The 24,945-nt window shown below is 38.6% G+C and overlaps 2 protein-coding genes across 5 annotated transcripts; both read left to right on the forward strand.

Annotated features, from left to right (window-relative positions):
- The first annotated feature begins 3,637 nt into the window (after positions 1-3,637).
- On the forward strand, positions 3,638-20,617 carry LOC146706395 (uncharacterized). 4 transcript variants are annotated; one of them, XR_014921535.1, is made up of 5 exons: positions 3,638-5,261; positions 6,212-6,243; positions 7,369-7,395; positions 10,385-20,297; positions 20,481-20,617. XR_014921535.1 is itself a non-coding variant. In XM_085464553.1 (5 exons), exons 4-5 carry the CDS (start codon positions 11,451-11,453, stop codon positions 18,634-18,636), a joined length of 7,026 nt encoding a protein of 2,341 aa, XP_085320679.1. In that variant the 5' UTR covers positions 3,638-5,261; positions 6,212-6,243; positions 7,369-7,395; positions 10,385-11,450; the 3' UTR covers positions 18,637-18,711. The 4 variants fall into 4 exon arrangements, 1 of the variants encoding a protein (XP_085320679.1); XM_085464553.1 differs by lacking the exon at positions 20,481-20,617 and having other exon boundaries at positions 10,385-18,365; positions 18,526-18,711; XR_014921537.1 differs by lacking the exons at positions 3,638-5,261; positions 6,212-6,243; positions 7,369-7,395 and having other exon boundaries at positions 12,024-12,085; positions 12,205-20,297.
- On the forward strand, positions 20,148-24,390 carry LOC146706396 (uncharacterized). The gene is made up of 6 exons (XM_085461044.1): positions 20,148-20,252; positions 20,481-20,564; positions 20,746-20,929; positions 21,048-21,577; positions 21,732-21,868; positions 21,955-24,390. Exons 1-6 carry the CDS (start codon positions 20,148-20,150, stop codon positions 22,541-22,543), a joined length of 1,629 nt encoding a protein of 542 aa, XP_085317170.1. The 3' UTR covers positions 22,544-24,390.
- Positions 24,391-24,945: the final 555 nt, after the last annotated feature.

Consider the following 24,945-nt stretch of genomic DNA (forward strand, 5'->3'; position numbering starts at 1 on the left):
TTTAATGATAAATTGTTAACACTGGAAGATTCCCCCATCTCTTCTGAACAAAACGGTGTAAGAATGACCGCTCTAGCCCCTACGGTTTGGAAATTATGGTCATTTGTTTGAGAGGAGTCCTCACTATGAGAAATAGGCTGCAATAATCCTGTGCCTCTCTCTGCTGCGTGTGTAAAAAGATGCACCTGTTTTGGCGGGAAAAAGTACACAGGCTCTCTGATTGGTGGATTCAAATTCAGCAGCTCCCAGGCTGACCTAGAAACTTACTTCTCTCTCCCTGTGCATTTTTTTGCTGATTTTTTCATTTAACAAGTATATTTGAGGGACTCTCAGCATGTTCAGCATTTTTTCAGCTGTCCATTTTGCTTTTCTAATTTTTCTGTTTAACTTATTACTATTGTGCTAAATCATACTGTTTCTGCTAGTTCATAAGATTTGTGCTTACTATAGTATTTCTGCTTTTAATAGGATTTGTGCTTAATATAGTATTTCTGCTTTTTATAGAATTTGTGCTTAATATAGTATTTCTGCTTTTTATAGAATTTGTGCTTAATATAGTATTTCTGCTTTTTATATGATTTGTGCTTAATATGGTATTTCTGCTAAATTATAGTATTTCTGCTTTTTATAGTATTTGTGCTAAAACATAGTATTTCTACTAAATGTAGTATTTATGCTTAATCATACTATTTCTATATATTTCTGCCAGGTCCCCAGGCAGCCAATCCTCTGTGAGGACTGAGACATTCAAATTTTCAAATCAGGGCCTACACAGTTTCCCAGCCAATCATATAAGTGTCCTGAGGCATTGAAATTTGCATATTGGGGCCTTCATGGCTTCTAAGCCAGCCAATCATATCTGAGGGCTGAGGAATTCAAATCCACAAATCAGGGCCTGCATGGCTTCCCAGCCAGCCAATCATATATGTGGCCTCAGGCATTCAAATTTGCATATTGGGGAATTCGTGGCTTCTAAGTCAACAAGTCATCCATGTCATATATCTCTAAAAATTCATATTTTAATGATAAATTGTCAACACTTGAAGATTCCCCCATCTCTTCTGAACAAAACGGTGTAAGAATGACCGTTCTAGCCCCTACGGTTAGGAAATTATGGTCATTTGTTTGAGGGGAGTCGTCACTATGAGAAATAGACTGCAATAATCCAGTGTCTGTCTCTGTGCTGCGTGTGTAAACAGAAGCACCCGTTTTGGTGGGGAAAAGTGCACAGGCTCTCTGATTGGTGGATTCAAATTCAGCAGCTCCCAGGCTGACCTAGAAACTTACTTCTCTCTCCCTGTGTGTGTGTGTCTGTGTGTGACAGAGAGAGAGAGAGAGAGAGAGAGAGAGAGAGAGAGAAAGCGAAAGCCTTTTAATGGGATGATCTCATTGTAAGATTCAAATTCAATATATTTAGACTGGTTGACTGAATTGGATCTTGTGTGTGTCTCTCTCTGTGCATGTGTGTTTCCTTATGTGTCCATATTTGTGATTGTGTGGCTGTTATATTTTTTTTGCCGATTTTTTTCATTTAACAAGTATATTTGAGGGCCCTCAGCATGTTCAGCATTTTTTCAGCTGTCCATTTTGCTTTTCCAATTTTTCTGTTTAACTTATTACTATTGTGCTAAATCATACAATTTCTGCTATTTCATAAGATTTCTGCTTAATATACTAGTTCTGCTTTTTATAGGATTTGTGCTTAATATACTATTTCTGCTTTTTATAGAATTTATGCTTAATCATACTATTTCTATATATTTCTGCCAGGTCCCCAGGCAGCCAATCCTCTGTGAGGACTCAGACATTCAAGTATACAGATCACAGCCTGCACGGCCTCCCAGCCAGCCAATCATATCTGAGGTCTCCCGTTTCCTCTCTCGTCATATCTCAGCGACAGATGTACAGAGAGCAATGAAAATCGCAGTCAAAGTACACCAAAGTCCGCTGATTCAGCCAGTAGACGAATTATGCTTCTAGTCCACCTAGTTTTTGAGTTACACAACGTTTTGTAACTCCAAAAAACGGTGTTTTTCGCCTCTCACCGCGATCTAATTCTGACTCCTCATCAGCCTGTTTTTCCAAAGTGGCCGCTCTCTTTCCCAGTGGCGCAGTTGGTAATGACACGGCTCTGCAAGCCAAAGATCGTGGGTTCGATTCCACCTTGGTCAACATGTTTTTTTTCCCTACAAATTAATACACTGTCACAGACCAGTAATTCATATTCATCATTTATTACAATTCTGCAAACTTTTATGATTTTACCAGCTTTTGATATTATGGACCTCACATTCTTGTTAACACTCAATGGCACAAATACTCTTCCCTTTAGGCTCTGTGTATGTGTGTGTGTGTATCAATATTTCTCCCATTTTAAAGTATTACTCCTCCATAATTGTATTTCTGTTCAATCAAAGTACTTTTACTACATCTTAGTACTTCTGCTCAATCATAGTATTTCTGCTAAATCATAGTATTTTTGCCAAATCATGATTTTTGTGCCAAATCATAACATTTGTGTTATGTTAAAGTATTACTACTAATTGGAGGAATTTCTGTCATGTTACAGTATATGTGCTAAATATAGTATTTCTGCCAAATCATACTATTTCTACTATGTTATATTTTTCTTTCTAAATACAGCATTTCTGCTATATAATTGTATTTCTGCTTTTTATACTATTTGTGCCTAACATAGTATTTCTGCTAAATTATAGTATTTCTGCTTTTTATACTGTTTGTGCCTAATATAGTATTTCTGCTTTTTATAGGATTTGTGTTTAACCTTCAGAGGTCCTTAGGGACATTTATTGTCTTTTGCATTTTTAATTTTAATATAGTATTTCTGCTAAATTATAGTATTTCTGCTTTTTATAGGATTTGTGCTAAAACATAGTATTTCTACTAAATGTAGTATTTATGCTTAATCATACTATTTCTATATATTACTATTCTGCTAAATCATACTATTTATGCTTTTCATAGAATTTGTGCCTAATATAGTATTTCTGCTAAATTACAGTATTTCTGCTTTTTATACTATTTGTGCTAAAACATAGTATTTCTACTAAATGTAGTATTTATGCTTAATCATACTATTTGCATATTGGGGAATTCGTGGCTTCTAAGTCAACAAGTCATCCATGTCATATATCTCTAAAAATTCACATTTTAATGATAAATTGTCAACACTTGAAGATTCCCCCATCTCTTCTGAACAAAACGGTGCAGTGACCGTTCTAGCCCTTACGGTTAGGAAATTATAGTCATTTGTTTTGAGGGGAATCCTTAATGGATAATGTTTATATATATATATTTGTCTTTAAAACATCTTTGCAGACTGACTGTCCTGGACTGGTTGTTGTTGTTTTTTTTTTTCAGGTCTGGTGAACTCAGCTCTTTGGTGTTGGTGTTCAGGAGTAGAGCCTTCTAATAATATTTATTCAAGTTATAGATTTAAAGTTCTGCGAGTTTTTTCTGTAGCAAATAAATATTGTATAGAATATTTAAAATCACCTACATTTTTGATGTTTACAATGCCCATTGTGTGTAATACTGGAATTTCCTACTACCCGTGAACGCCTCATCTTTTACCTGACTGCCGGACATCCGCCTTTCCGCACACTTCGCTGAGTGCTGCTGCTCTGCTTCTCCTCTTCTCTCCTAAATGTTTATAGTCTGTTTGTGCGATTTAACGAGTTCTTTTAGTGATTTATAAAGCCAACCGAGGTATAACTCATATTAGAGTAACACAGTGGTTGCTTTTTCTTAGTGAAACTTTGTCATTTTTGTATGTAAAAGGAGTGTTTGATGAGCTAACAACCCGATGCTAATGCCTAGCGCTCCTTTGAGCCCAGTGTGAAATGAAAATTTGACTGTGAACCACGGTTATTGTGTTGTTTTATTAATTACATTTGGTGTGTTTGTCAGTCTGTTACATAAGGTGCAGTTAGTTCTCTTCACAAATCAGTTGGTTAAAACAGCCTCATTCTTTATGCTGTAAAGTTTTTAACGAACCGCCATCTTAGATTCAGTGTCAGCTGTCGGCAAGATCAAAGGAGCCATTTTACCGCCTCTGACCGAACACGGGAGAAAGAGTCACGTGTGTGCAGGTCTTGTGGGTTAATTAAGACAAAGGAGGGGGGGAGAAACTGAGGATTAAACATAGGCTATGTCCCCACATACACGGGTATTTTTGAAAACGGAGATTTTCCGTTTCTGTTTTAAAAAACAATCCCGTCCACACATAAATGCAGAAATGAAGGAGAACGCTGCTAGGAACATGCCAAAGCAGCAGGTGGCGCTATATTCCTAACCGTGTAGAAATGTTGGCCAATCAGAAGTCTAGAAGCCTCGGTGGGAAATGGTAAACAAAGATGGGGCATAGAAGCAGAACCGAGTCATATCTGTGGGGGGACAGTAACTGTGTGCGCATATGTAAGCATTTAAACACTGCAGAGAGAACAATTAACAGTAACCGTATTGTAGAAATGCATTTCACCGAAACAATAACGTGGCGCACAGTGTGACGTCAAAAAAGGCGCTGCGTTTTCTCCGTTTCCCTGTCCACACATAAATGCAAAAACGGAGTTTTCGAAAATATTCTGGCAAGCGTTTTTAGTTTTTCAGTGACCGAAAACGCCGTTTAAGTGTGGACGAAAGGTGCAAACGCATAGAAAAATCTCCATTTTCAAAAGTACCTGTGTACGTGTGGACATAGCCCAAGAATAATAAGAACTCCTAATATGTAGACTTTAATTTTTAAGAACTGTTTAACAAAGGCTTGTTTGTGCCAACCTAAATCTGCAGCACAGTTTAAATTCTCACTTTGTGGGAAATTAATGAAATAAACAACAGCCCACCTTCACATAAATAAAATATGGCAGTATATTATTATTAGTATGGTACATAGATATTTATTTTAAAACTACAGCATATTTACTATGATACTATGTGCAGTTGGTAATATTTTAGGAAGTAGAATTTGAATGCAGACCACCTCAAATATTAAAGCCTTAAAAATATGTCGTGCAGTTTTTCATGTATGAGTGTTTTGCAATCTTAAATGAGATGTAGACCAAAGAAAACAGAGGAGAGTTGTTGTTTGTATTCCAGCTGTAGTAAACAAAGAAGTTTAGTGAATCTTTTTGACAACAGAGAGTGATGCAGTATTGATGCTGATTTGAGTTTTCTGATCCTGTATTTTTGTTCTTTGTCTTTTGTTACACAGAGTGAAATAAAGCTTGGTTTTGCCTTTGCTGGTAAGTAAACCGTGATTGTAACTGAAGCAATATGAAATTGGGATTGTGTAACATTTTTAGCAATTTACATACAATAGTTTGGCTTTTTGTGATATCTTGCCATTTGCTCATGGGCAAAAACACATTTAGGATTTATAAGCAGTAAAGCCCCCCCCCCTAGATCTCTGAGTGTCCCTAAAAATGTCCCTGAAGTTTAATAGGCCATTTATGTCTAATTTTAAAGGCTTATCAAAGCATTTCTGTAGTAATTATTGTTTTTATTACACATGTTAAGGCCATTTGAGACTCTGCAATTAAATTTTGCCCTCTTTAGACTAAAGTGAGTTCATTTTGTCTGAGGTACAGTGCTGGGAAAAGTCTTTCTTCCTTGCAGATTTATTTTGTTCATGCTTTTTTGTCACATGTTTCAAATCATCTAACAGGGATGATTTGAATAAATACAAAAAAGCATTTTAAAGTGATGATTTCACGTATGAAGCAGAGAAAACCAAACCAGAGCTATCTGTTCTAATGTGAGAACATGCTGGTCTCTAATACCCAGCTGTGGAAGCCCTGATACGAAGAACTACCATCAAGCATTTATAGTATCAAGTATTATTTGTGATTGTTGCACGCTTTGAAACTGTGATGTTATCATTTGATCAAGTGTGCAGTGCGAGCAAATCATTGCTTGTGGTATCTGCTGTGTTATGTAATAGCACCAAAGTATTAGAGCTTTACGTTCATGAGGAATTTCTGTGGCTTATTGCAGATGGATAAAACGACACATCACCTTAATAAAGACAGAAATCTTTAATAAGGTGCAGAAAGAGAAGATGGGGTGTTTATAGTAAAGCTGTTGTAAACAAAGAATTTAACAGATTTTTTTTCCCACTACAGATTGTGATGCAGTATTGACTCTGATGCTGATTTCAGTTGTCTGATTCTGTATTTTTGTTCTTTTGTTACAGAGTGAAACAGAACTTCGGTTTTGCCTTTGCTGGTAAGTAAGCAGCAATTGTAACTGCAGTAATATGACATTGTCACTGTGTAACATGTTTAGCAACTTACCTAACGTAGTTTGGTTTTTGTGACATTACCATTTACTGATGGGCAAAAACAAATGGTCAGAATTTATACCTTGTAGCAGCAAAGGCCCCACACATGACCTCTGACTGTCCCTGAAGTTTAACAGGCCATTTGTGTCTGATTTTTATGTTTGAACACAAACAACTGTTTTTATACAGTTGTTCATGTTCTCCGTTTGTTTATGGATTTACCTAGCAGACATAACTATGAACGCATTTTAGGTGAGTTAGTGTAAGTGGTAGCTTAAACACTTAAGAGCACCACAGTTGTTGATTTATATCTTCACTCATATTCTGCTTATGTATTACATTAAAGTCAGACCACTATAGAAGTATTTTTGCCTGAGTGAACAGAAGTGGTACGTTAAACATTTAAGCAATAATAAAAGACTAAGAGAACCAGAGTTGTGAGTAGGCAATGTTGTGTATGTTAAAGCCTGTGTGTAATTTATGTACACTAAGTTTAAATCAGTTTCTTAATAAGTTGCTTGATACAATGTGTTTGAAAATTATATATAAAAGGGAAATATTGAAAAATACAAAAAGATTCCTGCCAACAGGTACAATGGAAGGACTTTTTATTATAATTTTTAAGAAATTAATTGCAAAAATGGCGTGCCACTGTTGTTACTATAACATGTCAGAATTTACATGTATTTTAGGATTTACATATTCAGATCAGAACTAAAACCTAATGAGGTTTTCCGTTGATTCTAACAGTTGTGGTTTTTCCACACTTTATTAAGCACTGACTTGTGATAGAAAATGATGGAGCTAAAAAGCCATAATCTGTACCAACAAATATTGGTGCCTCTTCTTTGCACTTCTGTAGTATGCATGCCTTTATTACACATGTTATCGTCATGTGAGACTCTGTAACTAAAGTTTGTCCTCTTTAGACTACAGTGAGTTCATAAAGGCTTGAAGAAATTGAGGATCTTACTAGTTATTTCATGTCACAGTAAATTGGATTGTGTGTGAAGAGGTTCAACAGTGTAAGTCATTAAACAGTGATCTGATGTGTTGTTTCCTTTCTCTAGGATACTGATCTGATCGTCGCAAGTCTGGTAAGTATAGGTTTTGTCTGCAGTACAGTGCTGAGAAAGGTCTTTCTTCCTTGCAGATTTATTTTGTTTATGCTTTTTTTCACATGTTTCAAATCATCTAACAAGGATGACCTGGATAAATACAAAAAGCAGTTTTAAAGTGATGATTTCATTTTTGAACCAGAACAACCTGGTCTAATGTAAAAACATATTGGTCTCTAATACCCAGCTGTGGATGCCCTGATAGCAACAATTACCATCAAGCATTTACAGTAACTGGTAATGACTGGTTTACATCACTGGTTGATTTTGGTCCACTATAATTTCAGAATTGTCTTAATTAGATCCAAACAGGACAGGCAAAAAAAGAAAAGAAAAAAGTCTTAATTAAGGCCCAATATAGGGTTTTCAAGTCATACCAAGTACCACGGTGGTTAGCACTGTTGCCGCACAGCAAGAAGGTCCTGAGTTTAATTCCAACATCAGGCTGGGGTCTTTCTGTGTGGAGTTTGCATGTTCTCCCAGTGTTTGCGTGGGTTCCCTCCGGGTACTCCGACTTCCTCCCACCGTCCAAAGACATGCAGCTTGTGGGGATAGGTTAATTGAATAATCCAAATTGTCACTAGGTGTGTATCTGCGAATGAATGTGAGTGCGAATGGTTGTCTGTCCCTGTGTGTTGGCCCTGCGACAGACTGGCGACCTGTCCAGGATGTACCCTGCCTCTCGCCCTATGACAGGTGGGATAGGCTCCAGTGCCCCCTGAAAAGGATAAGCGGAAGCGAATGGATGGATGGATGGATAGGGTTTTCAAGTCATACCAAGTATCTTAATTTCATTAAAGTCCAGACTGATTCGTTTACACCAAGAGTTTTGTTTCATTCATTCAATTGGACTTGCTTGTGTGCTTCAGATCCTAAGTGTGATTAAACTTAAGCCCAGGACCTGATGAGTTGATGTAGGTCCTGAAGTAGTAAAGGAACTCTGGGACATCACAGTAACAGCACCATGTTTGACTTTAATGCTGGTGTTTTTCTCTCACTATAGATGATTCAGTTTAGTGCAGTTAGTCAGCACAGCTCTTGGTTATCATCGAGATATTATTAGGCAACTTGTTGTAGCTGAACAGGCAAAAACGTCTGGGAGGGTTTCTGTTTTCTGGGGTCTCCAGATCCTTAGAAATCTCTTTGTAAACCTTTACAGAACTATATGTGTTTGTTTCACATTAGAGCAGCTCACGACTAGCAGTTTAGGGACAATTAAATATTCACATAGGGCAGGGGTCTCAAACTCCACTCTTCAAGGGCCGGTGTCCTGAAGCTTTTCCACGTGTCCCTGTTACAGAACACCTGAATAACATTTGTAGGTCATTAGTGAGAGTATAGAATTTGACTGTGTTGAAGTGGCATCCCCGAAGACTGTTCAAATTTAAGTAATTTAAGTGTTTGGAAAAATGTACTTCTAAAAGTACTTTCATTGCATCATGTTCATTCACTCATGAGCTGCTATAACATGAATCAAATGGCTGAATTACCACCTCAGCATGCAGTCACGTTCTGTAGAGTTTTGCTAATGACCTACTAATGTTATTCAGGTGTGTTGCAACAGGGACACATAGAAAAGTTTCTGGACACCAGGCCTTAACGACCAGAGTTTGAGACCACTGGTGGTAGGGCATGGTGGATTTCAAAAGCTTCTTCCCTTAAATCACTGCCTAAAAAAATGCTTTTTGTAATTTGTCATAATGACTTGCAAAATATAGGTGGGATGAAAACATAAACATAAGACATTTTATAGTGGCCTGATATTTTTATCAAGGCTGTTTTTTGAATATAATCCTGCCCTAATTTACAAAAGATGAACTGTCTGAAAGTCATGTTTGTTTGTTTGTTTGTTTGTTTGTTTAAGAAATGTGGGAATCTCCAGCAAAGATCTTACATGCAACAGCTCAGATACAGCACTCACTTCTGTTCTTTTTATCATGAAATGATCTACAAAGAAATGATCATCATACTAAATTTTGCTAATTAGGCCTTTATATCAGCTATGATAAGTTTATTATAGATTTAGTGTAGTGCTTATTGCTGTGTATCAAACATGCCCCAAATGTGACTGAAATATGTAGAAACTGCTGTGTAGAAACTAGCTGTCTCCAAATTTCTCATTTTGCCAAAATTCATACAGAGTGACCTGAAACTGTGCTGTAACCTCAGTGTGTTGGTTTTGTTGGACCATTTAATATTTACAGTAAGTTACTGTAGCAGCACGTCTTAGTTTGAGTTTATAGACTTAGTTTATTGTTTTAATAGAATGTAAAAATGTCCTTATAACAGTTCCACCATCATTTGTTAAACATTGTCATTCTGTTCAGTCCAATAATTTACTGTAGAACTCTTTAGTATTTAAAGCCCTACATGTATTGTATTTTTGAGATTATAAGGCATAATGTCAATAAACAAGCCTGTTTTTAAGGCAGATTAAGCCAAACAAACAGTCAGATAAGTCAAACTTTATTCGAGTCATTCACAAACAACTCTCAACACTGTTCAGTTGTAACACATAAAATACAGAACAATACACTCTTTCAGTTCATTCCTCATCCACAAATCCATCAAACTCTTCATGGGTTGATCAGTTTGAAATCTGCTTCTTAAGCATGTCTCTTAGCACGTGCCAGGTCCTTGTACACACACCATAATGTTATGTTGAAGCACCGTACGAATTACTCTGCGAGGGTCCTGACTATGGTAGCCATAATGCTCTGACAATACATCAAGCAGCACAGCTTTGTAGCTTACGAAGTCTTACTAAAATATTTGACAGAATTTTGAGCGCTGTGTACCACAGAAATCCCGTTTGAGGTCAGTAAGCATAACCAGAATCGATACGCTAGGCACATTGTATGTTTTTGAGATAATGACAGGATTTTAGGTGTGCCATATAGTCTGAAGAATATGGTAAATCCAAGCATGTTGGAAATATGACTAATTCCATGCCTTTTGTGTCTTACAGGTGACCTGCTGCAGAAGATCCTCTCTCTCTCTCTATCATTATAAGCAATTCTGTCTATCCTATCACTCTCCCAACTCTATCTAATTTGAAAGCCATTCTATCTTGTATCCCTCTATCCCTACTGCTCTATCTAATTTGAAAGCCATTCTATCTTGTATCCCTCTATCCCTACTGCTCTATCTAATTTGAAAGCCATTCTATCTTGTATCCCTCTATCTCTACTGCTCTATCTAATTTGAGAATCCAAGTTTTGAGAATCCTTTCAGAATCCAATTTTCAGAAATCCAAGTTACCAGAACTTGATCTATCTGTTACAGAATTCTGAGAGATCTCTGCTCTCACTGCTCTTTCTTTCCTGTCTTTAAACTCTCTCACATTCAGTCATTTTGCTGGAAATTACAAGTTGAATATACAGTAGTAGAATTACAGTACAGTAGAACTTATAGTAGAAACTACTTACACAGCCCTACATTTGTCATTTTAATTTTGCATTAGACTTTAGTTTGGACTGCTAGTTTGGCTTACTTTGATCAATTGTATAAAATATCACCTTTTTATAAGTTTATTTGTAATAAGATAATCTGGTTATTTTGTAATACATACATTCAGATAAATAATAAATTAGATCCAGTCTGTTAGTCTGTTTCATTGGCTATAACATTTGACTGCAAGTTTATAGTACTATTATTTAAGGACAAACCCATTTTGTCACTCGGTGTAAGTATTCAGTTAGTATTGTCATCGAGAAGTGCCTGAGGACCCAGACTTCCTGTTTCCTGACTGCTGCAGAACATCCAGCTGAAGAAACCCCGTTTCTAAAAGAGCTACAATAAAACGCACCAAATTGTTTCCAGAGAACTTTGAATTTCCTTTATTTTTTGAGTTTGGAGTACAAATCAGCTTTTTAACATCTATTCATATATTCATAAAAACATTTTATAGTATAATAGTACATTTCTCAGATTTAACAGTAACTTGAGGAGTTATAAGTTTTTCTGTTTCAAGGTTCAGTTTTGTTTATATTTGTGTATAACCACATATAAGTTCCAGATTGTACTTCAGCAAAATGCCAAGAAAAAGTCAAAGGTCGCAGTCCCAGAAGCTTAGATGGCAAAAGCAGAAAGAACAGGTGAATGTTTCTCAGAGCAGTGAGCAGGTAAAGGTGTGTGTTTCAACTTTTCCCAGCACAGAAGTGCAGAGCAGTGTTCAGACAGCCACAGTGTCTTATGCAGATGTGGTAAAGAGAAGTGTTCCCTCAGTGTCTGTCCCAGAGCCTGGAGTTATGCAGGTAATCCAGACTGAACCCCAGCTAACTGTACAAACACAGCATGATGGAGAGACAGCCACAGTGTCTTATGCAGATGTGGTAAAGAAAGGTGTTCCCTCAGTGTCTGTCCCAGAGCCTGAAGTTATGCAGGTAATCCAGACTGAACCCCAGCTAACTGCACAAACACAGCATGATGGACAAGCTCCAGGACAGTCTCATGTACAGGTTACAAACAGTGAAAGTCCACGAGTGAGTAGCGTCTGTGCTTCCCGAAGCCAGGCTTCTCCTAGGTATGGAAAGTACCGGAATCAGCAATGCATGGCTAACAGTTTGGTTTTCCTGTCATTCTTACACGAGGATGAATTTATTACCAGAGCAGATCTAAACCGTGTGTTGGACAAAGGCCATGCCGTCTATTCAGATGCCAGACTGAGGTTTGTGAACAGCGTGTTTCTAGCCTGCGATGAACTTCCCTCAGTGGTCACCAGCCGCAGACACGAGTATCAAGTCGACATGTCTCAGTTTGCTCATTACGGCACATTTGATGGTACAGATCACTTTCCGAGCCTTGAACAGGGATTACAGTGTTTGGCTTCAGACATTCGCTACGCTTTGCTAGTCATGGGAGGAACAGTCATCGCTGTTAGCAGGCTGACTTCAGGTGAATATGCATATTTTGACCCTCACCCACGTAAGTCTACTGGTATGCCATTGTCGCTAAGTGTAAGTGGTGGAACTGCAGTTATGTTGAAATTCACACGTCTTAATGACATGATTGACAGGATCAAACGTTTGTACAGAATGTTTAGCATCGCACCAAGCTGTACTTATGAACTACAGCCCATCGAGTTTCACAGTGAAAACGCTGCTGACCAAAGAGATGCTAATCAAACCACCGAATACAGACAAACAGCTACAAGTGCACCAGCACCAGCTTTAAATGAACGTGTTCATGAATTAAACTCTGAAATATACACTGAGCAGACACGGAAACCTGTGACCAAAGATTTAACCAGTGAAGTAATGTCATCCAGAGTTGATTCTTCAAATGAGACAGCTGCTCCCGGAAAAAAACATCCTTCTGATTATTTTGAAAAGAAAACCTCTGCATGTTCTGTGAGAGAAACTCCGGTAACACCAGATTCTGTTCCTCAGAATGATTCAAACAGTGCCTCCAGTTCAACTAAGATAACAGAGGAACTCTCAGATAAACTGCTGAAACGTAATAAACAGGAAAGGCAAAAAATGAGGAGAAGATTATTAGCCCAACAAAAGCTACCACAACGAAAGGAAAATCAGAAGACGAAAGAAAGGCAGATGTACAGGTTTGATGAAAGCTTCAAGACAAAGAAAAAAAACTCAACTAAGAAGTGTAATGATCCTGATCACAGACATAAAAGGAGTCTGTACAAAAATGAGCTGTATAAATTAAATGCTACCTATAAGGAGAAACACAGAGAACATTTGAGAAAGATGTATAGAGAAAGTGCTAAAATTAGAGAGAGAAAAAGAGAACGTGTCATAAGGACATATAGAGACAATCCCCTATTCAGAGAAAAGCAGAAGGAACGTATAACAAGAACGTATAGAGAGTCTCCCATATTCAGAGATAAGCAGAAGGAACGTGTAACAAGAACATATAGAGAGTCTCCTATATTCAGAGAAAAGCAGAAGGAACGTATAACAAGAACATATAGAGAGTCTCCCATATTCAGAGAAAAGCAGAAGGAACGTGTAACAAGAACATATAGAGAGTCTCCCATATTCAGAGATAAGCAGAAAGAGCGTATAAGAAGAATATACAGAACTTGTGCTGAATTCAGAGAAAAACATAAAGCTTACATGAGGTCATATGTATATAACCTATATAAAGAAAGTGAAGAATTTAAAAAGAAAAAACTATCTTACATGACTAAGCGTTATGGAGAAGAGAGACGATTTCAGCAACAACACAAGGACAATATGAGAGAACGAATGAGAGTAAAATATTGGAATGGTTTTTCTTTCAGACAGATGCATAATATCAGATGTGCAATGAATATAAAACGGAAATATCGCCAGATGCATCGACCAGCTGAGACTTTACAGTGTCATCCAGAGAACACTTTAATGAATGAGGCCATATCTCGTTTCAGATCAAACATTAAGTCAGCACCATCTTATGTTTGTACTGTTTGTCTAAAAGCTTCTTTTCCTAATCAGGTGAAGATCTGCAAAAGACAAAATTACTCAAAACACCAGACTGTAGCTCATCAGTGTCTAACTGGTAAATATGTTCATGTGTGTGATGAAGCATGTCATGATCACTGCAGCTTTCCTGTTGAGAGAAAAAAAGAGTATATCTGTCACACATGTCACAGTTCCCTCAAAAGTGGATGCATGCCCAGGCTTGCTGCTGTTAATGGTTTAGAACTGCAGGATATTCCAGCTGAACTTTGTGATCTCAACATTCTGGAGAGACATCTGATTGCCAAATGCATACCATTTGCTAAGATTATTCCTCTTCCAAAGGGGAGACAGAGACTTATACGTGGTAATGTGGTATGTGTACCATCTGAGGTCCAACAAACAGTTGACAGTTTACCGAGGATCAGAAGCCAATCACAGATCATGAGGATAAAGCTGAAAAGACGACTGTGCTACAAAGGCCATCAGCTGTTCCAGACTGTCACCTGGTCTAAACTCATTCAAGCTCTGCGTAAACTGAAACAAATTCATCCACAGTACACAGATATTGTTATCAGAGATGATGCATTGCTTTGTGATCCAACGTTACCTGATGATGACAGCAGTGATGAAGCCAGCATGGCAAGTGATGATTATAATGAAGCAGATTTAATGGAAATTGACAACTATGAAAAAGATGCCCTTTTGTGCGAAAGTGAGTCTCAAAGTGACCAAGATATTAATATGCAATCCTGTGATGAACAACCAGAGGAACAAAATCCAGATGAACCAGAAAGTGATTTGAACAATGGAGGTTTTGCTCTAGAAAGTTGTCTGCAGCCTGTAGACATTTCAGAAGAGATTCTCTGTTTCACTGATAACACATATTGTGTGGCTCCTGCAGAAAGAAACAATCCTGTTAGCTTCTTCAGAACTCCTCATTTGGAAGCCATGGCATTTCCTGTGCAGTTTCCTACTGGTCAGAATACACTGGATGAAAAGAGACGTCTCAAGCTCACACCAAGTGCTTACTTCAAGTCAAGGCTTTTCAACATTGATGCAAGATTTGCTAAAGACACAAATTACTTGTTTTTCTCACAGTTTGTCACTGAAATACATTTGGCTAATTCCAGCATGACAATACAGCTAAGGAAAGGTAAAACTATGACCAAAGATGGACGCAAAATCACATCAGGAATGTTACAAAGTAAGACAGAAGTAGAGAAGCTGGTAAGAAATAAAGATGCAATCAGATTTATGCAGCCACTCAGAGGAACTCCAGCTTACTGGCAGAAAACTACCAGAGATCTATTCAGCATGGTTCGCCAAATAGGAACACCTCAGTTCTTTGTCACTTTCTCTGCTGCTGAGATGAGATGGCCTGAAGTGATTCAAGCAATAAAGAGACAGCAAGGTGAAGAGGTTGATTTTGAAGCCCTGGACTGGTCAGAAAAGTGTGAAATTCTAAGATCAAATCCAGTAACCACCATGCGAATGTTTGATAAACGTGTTGAGGCTTTGTTCAGAGATTTGCTTTTTTCTCCTGCACAGCCCCTTGGTGAGATCATTGATTACTTTTACAGAGTTGAGTTCCAGCACAGAGGTAGTCCACATATACACATGTTGCTGTGGATTCGAGAAAAGGTAGAAGCAGATGTGGATGATGACCAAACTGTCTGTGACTTTGTGGACAGATACATCTCAGCTCAACTCCCTGATCCAGAAAAACAACCTGAACTGCACAAAAAAGTCACTGAGCTACAAAAGCACAGCAAAAACCACACAAAGACATGCTTTAAGAGTGTGAACTCTGGTTGTAGATTTGGGTTTCCCAAACCACCAGCCACAAGAACAATGATTGTGAGACAGGATGAGGATTCAGACACTGAAGCTGCAAAAGCCAAACTCAGACCTTTGTTGAACCTGCTGAAGGAACCTGAAGCTGCTTCCCTCACCATAGAGCAGATTCTGTCACGATGCAACTTAACAATGAATGAGTATGAACAATGCCTCCAAGACATAAACAAGAAAACAGCTCTGATTCTGAAACGTGACCCAAATGAGTGTTGGATCAACAATTACAACCCAGACCTGCTTGAAGCCTGGAACTCTAATTTAGATGTCTCATTCATTTTGAATGCCTATTCATGTATAGAATACCTCTGTAAATATATAACAAAGAAAGAATCTGGCCTCTCTGAATACCTGAAGACAGTTATTGACAACTCTGATAAGAACACCGTCAATGAATGTGATGAAATGAGAGCTGTGATGCAGGCTTACTCAAAAAAGAGAGAAATCAGCGCACAGGAGTGTGTGACTCGAGTCTGTGGCCTAAAAATGAAAAAATGTTCCCGCAGTGTTGTATTTGTACCAACAGATGATAACCCAGTAAAAATGAGTCGGCCCATGAGCTTCCTGGAAAGCACAACACACGACAGTTGTAATATTTGGATGACAAGTTTGAGTGATAAATACAAATGCAGACCTGAGACCCCAGAATATGAGGAAATGTCACTGGCTGATTTTGCTGCCTTGTGCAGGTTGGTGAGTGGTCCAAATGAAGGAAAAGATGTGCTTCCTCTTCTAAACCAGCTTGGATTTGTACAAAGGCGAAAGAATGATAAACCAGCTATAATCAGATATTACCACTGTTCACAGGAAAAAGATCCTGAGCAATATTATGGTCGACTGTTGAGACTTTACCTTCCACACAGATCAGAGCAGGAACTGAAACCACAAGGGTTCCAAACCTATCAGTCCTTCTACAACTCAGGTTTTGTACGACTTCCATGTTCAGACCACAGTGAGTCTGTGAAAAGGGTTGTGAAAAGAAATAAAGACAAGTATGAGAAGAACTCTGAGGATATTGAGAGTGCACTGGAAGAGTTTGAACAAAATAGGGATGTTGTGATTGATGAATGGTGTAATCTTGCTCCTGAATCTGAAGTTGTGAGGCTGCAATGCGATGAGAATCTTCCTGAGAGACATTCTGATGATGAGAACGAACAGGAGAATGTTCCCGACTACAGTCGTCAGTCTGATGCTGTAACAAAGATCAGAGCCGTCAGAGAACAACCTGCAGTAGATCCAGCCGTGGTACGTGTAATGTATCAGAATCTGAACCAGAAGCAGGCCTGCGTGTTCTATGCCATAAGAGACTGGTGTATTCAGCGAGTTTGTGGTTTGAACCCAGATCCATTTTTCTTCTATATCAACGGTGGTGCAGGAACTGGAAAGTCACATCTGATTAAGTGTATTCATTCTGAAGCATCAAAGATCCTGAGCAGACTGCCTGCTAATGCAGAAGAAGCTGACATATCAAATCCAACTGTTTTACTGACTTCATTTACCGGTACAGCAGCTTTTTCTATCAATGGCTCTACATTACATTCTCTACTGAAACTACCCAGGAGTCTGAAACCACCCATTCAAGGACTTGGTAACCAACTGGATGAAGTCAGATCTGAGCTGATGAATGCTGAAATTATTGTTATTGATGAGATTTCAATGGTTTCAAAACCCCTTTTTGCTTATGTGGATGCAAGACTGAAACAAATCAAAGGCACTCAGAGACCTTTTGGTGGAATGTCAGTTTTAGCTGTTGGAGATTTTTACCAGCTGCCACCAGTGCGACAGTCTAAACCTCTCTGTGTTTACGATCCAGAACAGATTGACCTATGGCAGGAGCATTTTCAGATGATCACTCTAACCGAGATCATGCGTCAGAAAGATGATGTGGCCTTTGCAGAGATGCTGAACAGGATTAGAGTCAAAGAAAAGACAGATGAGCTTTCTCAGTGCGACAGAGATTTGTTGTCACAGGCTGTGACTGCACCAGAAGAATGTCCAACTGAGGTCTTACACATTTATGCCACCAACAAGAATGTGGAATCCCATAACACAGATACCCTGAAGAAGCTTCATTCAAACATCATAATCATCAATGCAGACGATTTCCAGAAGGATAAATGTACAGGCAGAATGGAACGAAGAGACAAACCATTTACAGGTGGGCGAAATGATTTACCTGACACTCTGAATGTTGCTGAAGGAGCTCGAGTCATGCTGACCAGAAACTTGGACACACTAAACGGTTTAGTCAACGGTGCTTTTGGTATACTGGTAAAGGTGGTGAGATCTGAAAATGATGGACACATAATTAAACTGGGGCTCAGGATGGACAACCGGCAGCCTATGAGACACAACCGCAGTGCTAATGCAGCATCTGATGATCTTGTTTACATTGAGAGAGCAGAGGAGAGTCTGAAGTTTAAAGGAGCAGTACGCAGACAGTTTCCTGTAAAGCTAGCATTCGCTTGCACAATTCACAAAACTCAGGGTCTTACAACACAGACAGCTGTAGTTTCAATGAAGAACATTTTTGAACCAGGTATGGCTTACGTTGCTCTCAGCAGGGTGACGTCTCTCAGTGGACTCTATTTGCAGGATTTGGATGAGAAAAAGATTTACGCCAATCCCGAGGTAACTGCAGCGCTCCAAACCATGAGACAAGCCAGTGTTGAGGAAATGATGCCTCTTCTTCAGGTCAGAGAAACAGCCAGCAGACTTGACACTCTTACACTGATCCATCACAATACGGAGGGTTTGCCATCTCACATCAGTGACATCAAGAGTCATCATGAAATGTGTTTAGCAGATGTTTTGTGTCTCACTGAGTCTCACCTTCAAGGCTCCTTTGTTGCAGACAGTCTTCATTTGGATGGCTACACCATGTTCAAACGCAACAGACATGTGTCCTACACAAACTTTCCTCACATGGCCAGCAGAAGTGGTGGTGGAGTTGTTGTGTATTTGAGGAATCATTTTCAGGTTCAGGTAAAACAGTATCTGCATAATGTCACTGATCTTGAGTTTTTAGTGTTGAAGGTTCAGGCTCCATTCCCTGCACTCATTGCTGTTGTGTACAGACCCCCTGACTACAGTTTGACACCATTCATGCAAAACCTGGTAAGTCTTTTAGATTCACTTGAAATAATGGACTGTCACCCAATCATTGTGTGTGGAGATTTTAATGAGAACCAGTTGCAGAGTGGAAGAAAACAGATTCTGGAGCAGTTTCAGTCGAGAGGGTATTCACAGCTGATCACTTCTGCCACTACAGACAAGAACACCCTGCTTGACCTCATTTTTATTTCTCAGCCACAGAAATGTCTGTATTCAGGTGTTCTGAGATCATATTACAGTTACCACAACCCTGTCTTTTGTGTCCTGTCCTCGAGCCAATCATGAAGTCGTCTGGTGAGTTTTGAAACAATTACAGATCATGTTTGTTACAGAGTTTACTGATTGTAGAGCATGAAAAAGATTTTTCATTGAAAAAAGGGTCTTCCCTACTCTGTCTGTCAGAAGACCCTTTCTTATTGCAATGTTATTAATCATTTCACCAAATCATTGCTGAACTTCATGCAGAGCAGAGAACATCTGCTATCATGCACCTCTGATCTGAAATGTGCTGCAACATTTATTAAACCAACATCATTTCTTTTATTCTCATGTTTTAAATGACTAAATCTTTTTACTGTGACGTATGTAGCTCAACAAACGAGATCTTCCCCTCCAAGGGCTTGAAAATATGAAATAGTAAATAAATAAATCCCACATAAATGCAGGTATTTATTATGGCTCACATGAATAAATACAGACAATTATATTTTCTTGATTATAGTAGCTTTTGTAGAATCAAAAGTTTTTGTGATGAATGAGGTTTTGCTTATCATGTTTTACAGGTAAAAAATGTCAAAAGTTATAAACTATCTTTACGCTACCAGAGATGTCTATAATGATACATTATGTAGAGAAAAACATTAGTACAGCTTACAGAATATGTATAAAAACTGATTTAGAAGTAAATGGATAGTTTTCTGAAAGTTCCCGACTACAGTTTAACACCACCCACCCAGATCAGCCCCCAAGTGTCTATGTAATGCTGGTATGGTGTGTGAGTTTGACTTGGCCTTTATCCGGGTGGGTTTGGGTTTGGGTGGATAAAGGCCAAGTCAGAATTCTCTGAGCAGCTGGAAAAAGCTGCTAATAAACAAAGACATCAAAAAGTGTGGGCTTTAGGTGTAGCCCCCGCTTTCTGATGCACTAATTAGACTTAGTAACCGACACCCCATACCAGCATTACATAGACACTTGGGGGCTGAGCTGGGTGGGTGGTGTTATAAGCACGTGTTTTGTTAGATATATTTTTTCAGACACCATCTTCATGAACTGCTGAGCCAAACCTGATCCACAGATAACTACATGCCACAAGGAGACTGCTGTGTTATGAATTGCCATACCAGTGTGTCTTCAATGGAGAAGATGACACACCCATCACCTGACCTCCTGCCTGATCTGGAGACCATCATCATGCTACCACACTACACACCTCTGAGACCATCAATGATGACTCATACTGAGGAAACTGTATTTCCTGTCAGAGATGCTCAGTGATCCTCAGAGCAGAGAGAGGTATCATTCTTTATCTTTGATAAAAAAAATGTCAGTGTTTTTAATTCAATTAATTAATTAAAATCCTGTTTATTGCATAAATAATTCCACACTCAAATGATTATACTTGTTGACACTTTTTGAGTTTTAATTCACATTATGGATTACAAATCTATGCTTTTTCTACTCTGTCTCTCTGTGCAGGTATTGCTGTCTTCTGAGTTCTTCCGTGTCCCAACTGAGGCCTTCAAACCTCATTGCAGAGCTCATGTCTTTCCTCACCATCATGTGAGTGTGAGATTGCTCTGGATTCTGGTTATGTGGCCTGCAGCACCTATAAGGTATTTCAACATTGTTCATTGTATAACTTATTTGTAGTTTTTAGGGTTTCTACAGACAAAAAAAATGTTCCTTTTTCTGTATTTTTTAGAACAAGCTCGTCCAGTGTGCCTGCATTCCAGCTTCTTAGACTCTACGCAAGTGGACAGAGTATCAGTGTTTGGCCACTCTTACAGACACTGACTTCTGTCAATTCACTTCTACTGATCGGGCACCTCACTCCAGGAAGACAGAGGGCTGCAAGCCTGTCATCATTTCCAGTGTGGCTTTGTATTCTTGGGTTAGCATCAGATTTTCCCCACAAATATTCAAAGGTAACACTTGTTTTAAGCTTAGTTATTAAATCAAAAGTCTTCCCTTGTGTCATGTCTGTGAAGGTTCTCATGATGTCCTTTGATGTAGTCTCTCTCTTCACTTGCATACCCACTACAGAGGCAGTGGAGACTGTCAGAAAACGACTGCAAGAAGACAGCTCCTTGGAAGACAGGACCAACTTCACACCCGATCAGATGTGCACACTGTTAGACCTCTGCCTCACCACTACATATTTCAAATACAACGAGGGTTTCTACAGACAAAAACATGGCTGTGCCATGGGTTCCCCTGTGTCACCTGTTGTAGCCAACCTTTACATGGAGGAAGTGGAAAGGAAGGCTCTTGGCTCTTTCAAAGGAAGAGTACCCAGCCACTGGTACAGATATGTAGATGACACCTGGGTCAAAATCAAAAGGCAAGAAGTGGAATCCTTCACTGCGCACATTAACACCGTGGATAAAAACATCAAGTTCACCAGGGAAGACACAAAGGACGACTGTTTGCTTTTCCTGGACTGCGCTATGCACATTGAAGAGAACGGCAAACTCAACATCAAAGTTTACCGGAAGCCCACACACACGGACCAGTACCTCCTCTTTGACTCCCATCACCCTCTGGAACACAAACTTGGAGTAATTAGGACACATGTCAGTGTTTTTTAATTCAATTAATTAATTTAAATCCTGTTTATTGCATAAATAATTCCACACTCAAATGATTATACTTGTTGACACTTTTTGAGTTTTAATTCACATTATGGATTACAAATCTATGCTTTTTCTACTCTGTCTCTCTGTGCAGGTATTGCTGTCTTCTGAGTTCTTCAGTGTTCCAACTGAGACATTCAAACCTCACTGCAGAGCTCATGTCTTTCCTCACCATCATGTGAGTGTGAGATTGCTCTGGATTCTGGTTATATGGCCTGCAGCACCTATAAGGTATTTCAATATTGTTCATTGTATAACTTATTTGTAGTTTTTAGGCCTTAACACAACTAAAATGTTCCTTTTTCTGTATTTTTTAGAATAAGCTCGTCCAGTGTGCCTGCATTCCAGCTTCACAGAAAAGAACATCAGACACCAGCGAGGGAGGATAAGAAAGACAGACACAACAACATTGTCATCCCCTATGTAGCCGGTGTTTCAGAAAAACTCAGGAGAGTTTTCTCCAAATACGACATCCCAGTGTACTTCAGACCCAGTAACACACTCAGACAGAAACTGGTTCACCCGAAAGACAAAACTCCTAAACACAAACTTAACAATGTGGTGTACGCTGTACAGTGCAGCGAGGAATGCCCAGACTTCTACATCGGAGAGACCAAACAGCCACTTCACAAGCACATGGCACAACATAGAAGAGCCACCTCCACAGGACAAGACTCAGCAGTCCATCTGCATCTAAAGGACAAAGGTCAGTCTTTGAGGATGCCAATGTTCACATTTTGGACAGATGGAGGAGTGAAAGAAGCCATTTACGTCCACTGTGAGCGACCATCTTTAAACAGAGGCGGTGGTTTACGACACCAACTGTCTGCCATCTATAATCCAGTTTTGAGTTCCCTCCCCAGACACCGTAACGTCCACTCACATCCTGGGAGTGGGCGTGGGTGATTTCCTGACCTCGGGAAATCACATGATAGGGTGGGGCCAGGTTTCACAATGAGCTCACCCGAAACCCTGGCTGATTGGGACCCACACCCACTTTCACACCTTGGCTCATGTGATTAGGTAGAGGATCATCAGGGGGTTCTTTGTCCCTCTTTGGGGGGAAACTCCCACTGGGTTTAAATCTGGGACTCTCCACCATTGACCCTTAGAACTGAAGAAGCTTCTCGGATGAGAGGTGAAACGTCTTCAAGGAACTCAAAGAAGTCCAGACGCTTTTCTTTCCAAGCTCCTTAGACTTCACTTGTGTTAATTACATTTTATTTGTTGTTGTTTTCTTTTAGATTTATATGCAGTGATTGGATGTGGTGGAGCTTTGTTAACCGTGTGGAAAACATCTGTTTGTGATGATATTTACAATGAGGCTTTAAGGTGACAGTTTCCATGTAATTTCAATCCTCTTACTAAGCAAAAACATGTTTGCAATTAACATATTTTTTCAGTTTTGTCTTTTGGATTTATGGTTAACATTCCTCTGTGACAGCAAATACTAAACTGGTCCAAGTAACCAGCATATCATTGGTCAAAGGCAAAAAGGACCACATGTCACACTAGCAATGAATTTTTGACTGTGTTTGTGTTAGTATAGAGTAGGTCTAACAGTGGTTTTCCACATCTGCTCTAATATATATAGATAATGGGTCAGACATATATAGTCATTTTGAAAAGTTCATAAAGGTCATTTATATGTGTTCCTCTTTATCATTTTATATCAGGTCACACAGCTGACTTGAGTTTTGATCAGAGTAGAACCATAACATTCATGCTAATGGTTCTACTGTTTACAGTTACTTTATGATGGATTTCACCCTGGTCACAGCACTATGTGAAAAGCTGTTAGAGGTAAAGTTAAGCCAATTAATACATCATCATAAGTCACTCTCTAACGCAGGGCAGTGATTATTATTCACTGTAATTTATTCAACAACAATGTTCTTTATTTGATTCTTTAAATATGCACATCGATTGTTTAGCTCTGTGACTCTCCACACCTGAAATATATCACAATGTGGACTTCATTTCGACAGTATTTTGTAGATTGGTACCATATTTATCATCGAATCATCTTGTGCACTTATTAACTAAATGTTGTTTGTTTGTTTTTTTTGTTTGTTTGTTTGGGTTTTTTTTGTTGCCATTTTTACCTTTCACCAACTGTGTAAATTCTGCAATTTTACCTTGGTTTTGTTTCACATCAGTTTATCTGCTGGCTGGTATTCCTGTCTTCCTTCTCTCACCCCAACCGGTCGCAGCAGATGGCCGCCCCTCCCTGAGCCTGGTTCTGCTGGAGGTTTCTTCCTGTTAAAAGGGAGTTTTTCCTTCCCACTGTCGCCAAAGTGCTTGCTCATAGGGGGTCATATGTCATATGATTGTTGGGTTTTTCTCTGTATCTATGAAGCGCCTTAAGGCGACTTTTGTTGTGATTTGTTGCTATATAAATTGAATTGAATTGGTTTTCTTTCTTTTCTAATGTTTCTGGTCATTTTTCACAGTTAAACAAGTAACTTTGAGGTTACGTCATCGTTTTCAGCTGTTATCTGTATACATTTTTTTCCTAATAATTACATTTCTGCAAAATTATAGCAGTTCTGGTAAGTTGTAATATTTCTGCCAAGTTATTAATTTTTTAATAAATTATTACATTTCTGCTAAGTTGTAGCTTCTGGTAAACTACAACATTTCTGCTGAATTGTTATGTTTCTTCTAAGTTATTGCATTTCTGCTAAGTTATTACATTTTTGCTAACTTGATGTTCTTCTGCAAAGTTATTAAAATTTCAACAACTTTTTAAACGCTGACTTTGATTTCTTCAGCTTCTTCAGCTATTTTCAACTATTTTCAGCAGACAGCTTCAGCTTTACAGTTTCCTCTAAGTGATTGCAGTTCTGCTAAGTTATTCCATTTTAGCAAAGTTCCTTTGCTTCTGCAAAGTTTTTACAATTTCTGCAACTTTTCAGCTTTTTCAGCTACTTTTTGCATACAGCTTCAGCTTTAAGCATCCACACTGCATTTTCGCAGGAAATGCAAATTTTTCTAGTTATTATTATTGTGTGGATGCTTTAAGCATCCACACTATTGAGTTCCTGTTTCTCTTTATTCTTTATTATTATTATTATTATTCTTAGGACTTCCGTACACTTTTCGCCGTAGAACTACTTCCACAATTTTCAGCCGATTTTCACCGTTCAAATTTTAAACTATTCAGCTATTTTTGCTCTTTCCGGCTATGACTTTTGCTATTTTTAACTATTATACTTTTTAAAATATTCCACTTTTTTCCTTTAATTTGTCCCATTGAAATGAATGGGAAACTTCAGCAATTCTGCTAAAATTTGCTTGTTTTTGAA

This window comes from Copadichromis virginalis, linkage group LG7 (genome assembly GCF_057382275.1).
Source record: "Copadichromis virginalis isolate Kocher_CV1m ecotype Utaka linkage group LG7, C_Virginalis_male_GT1.1, whole genome shotgun sequence".
Classification (NCBI taxonomy): Eukaryota; Metazoa; Chordata; class Actinopteri; order Cichliformes; family Cichlidae; genus Copadichromis; species Copadichromis virginalis.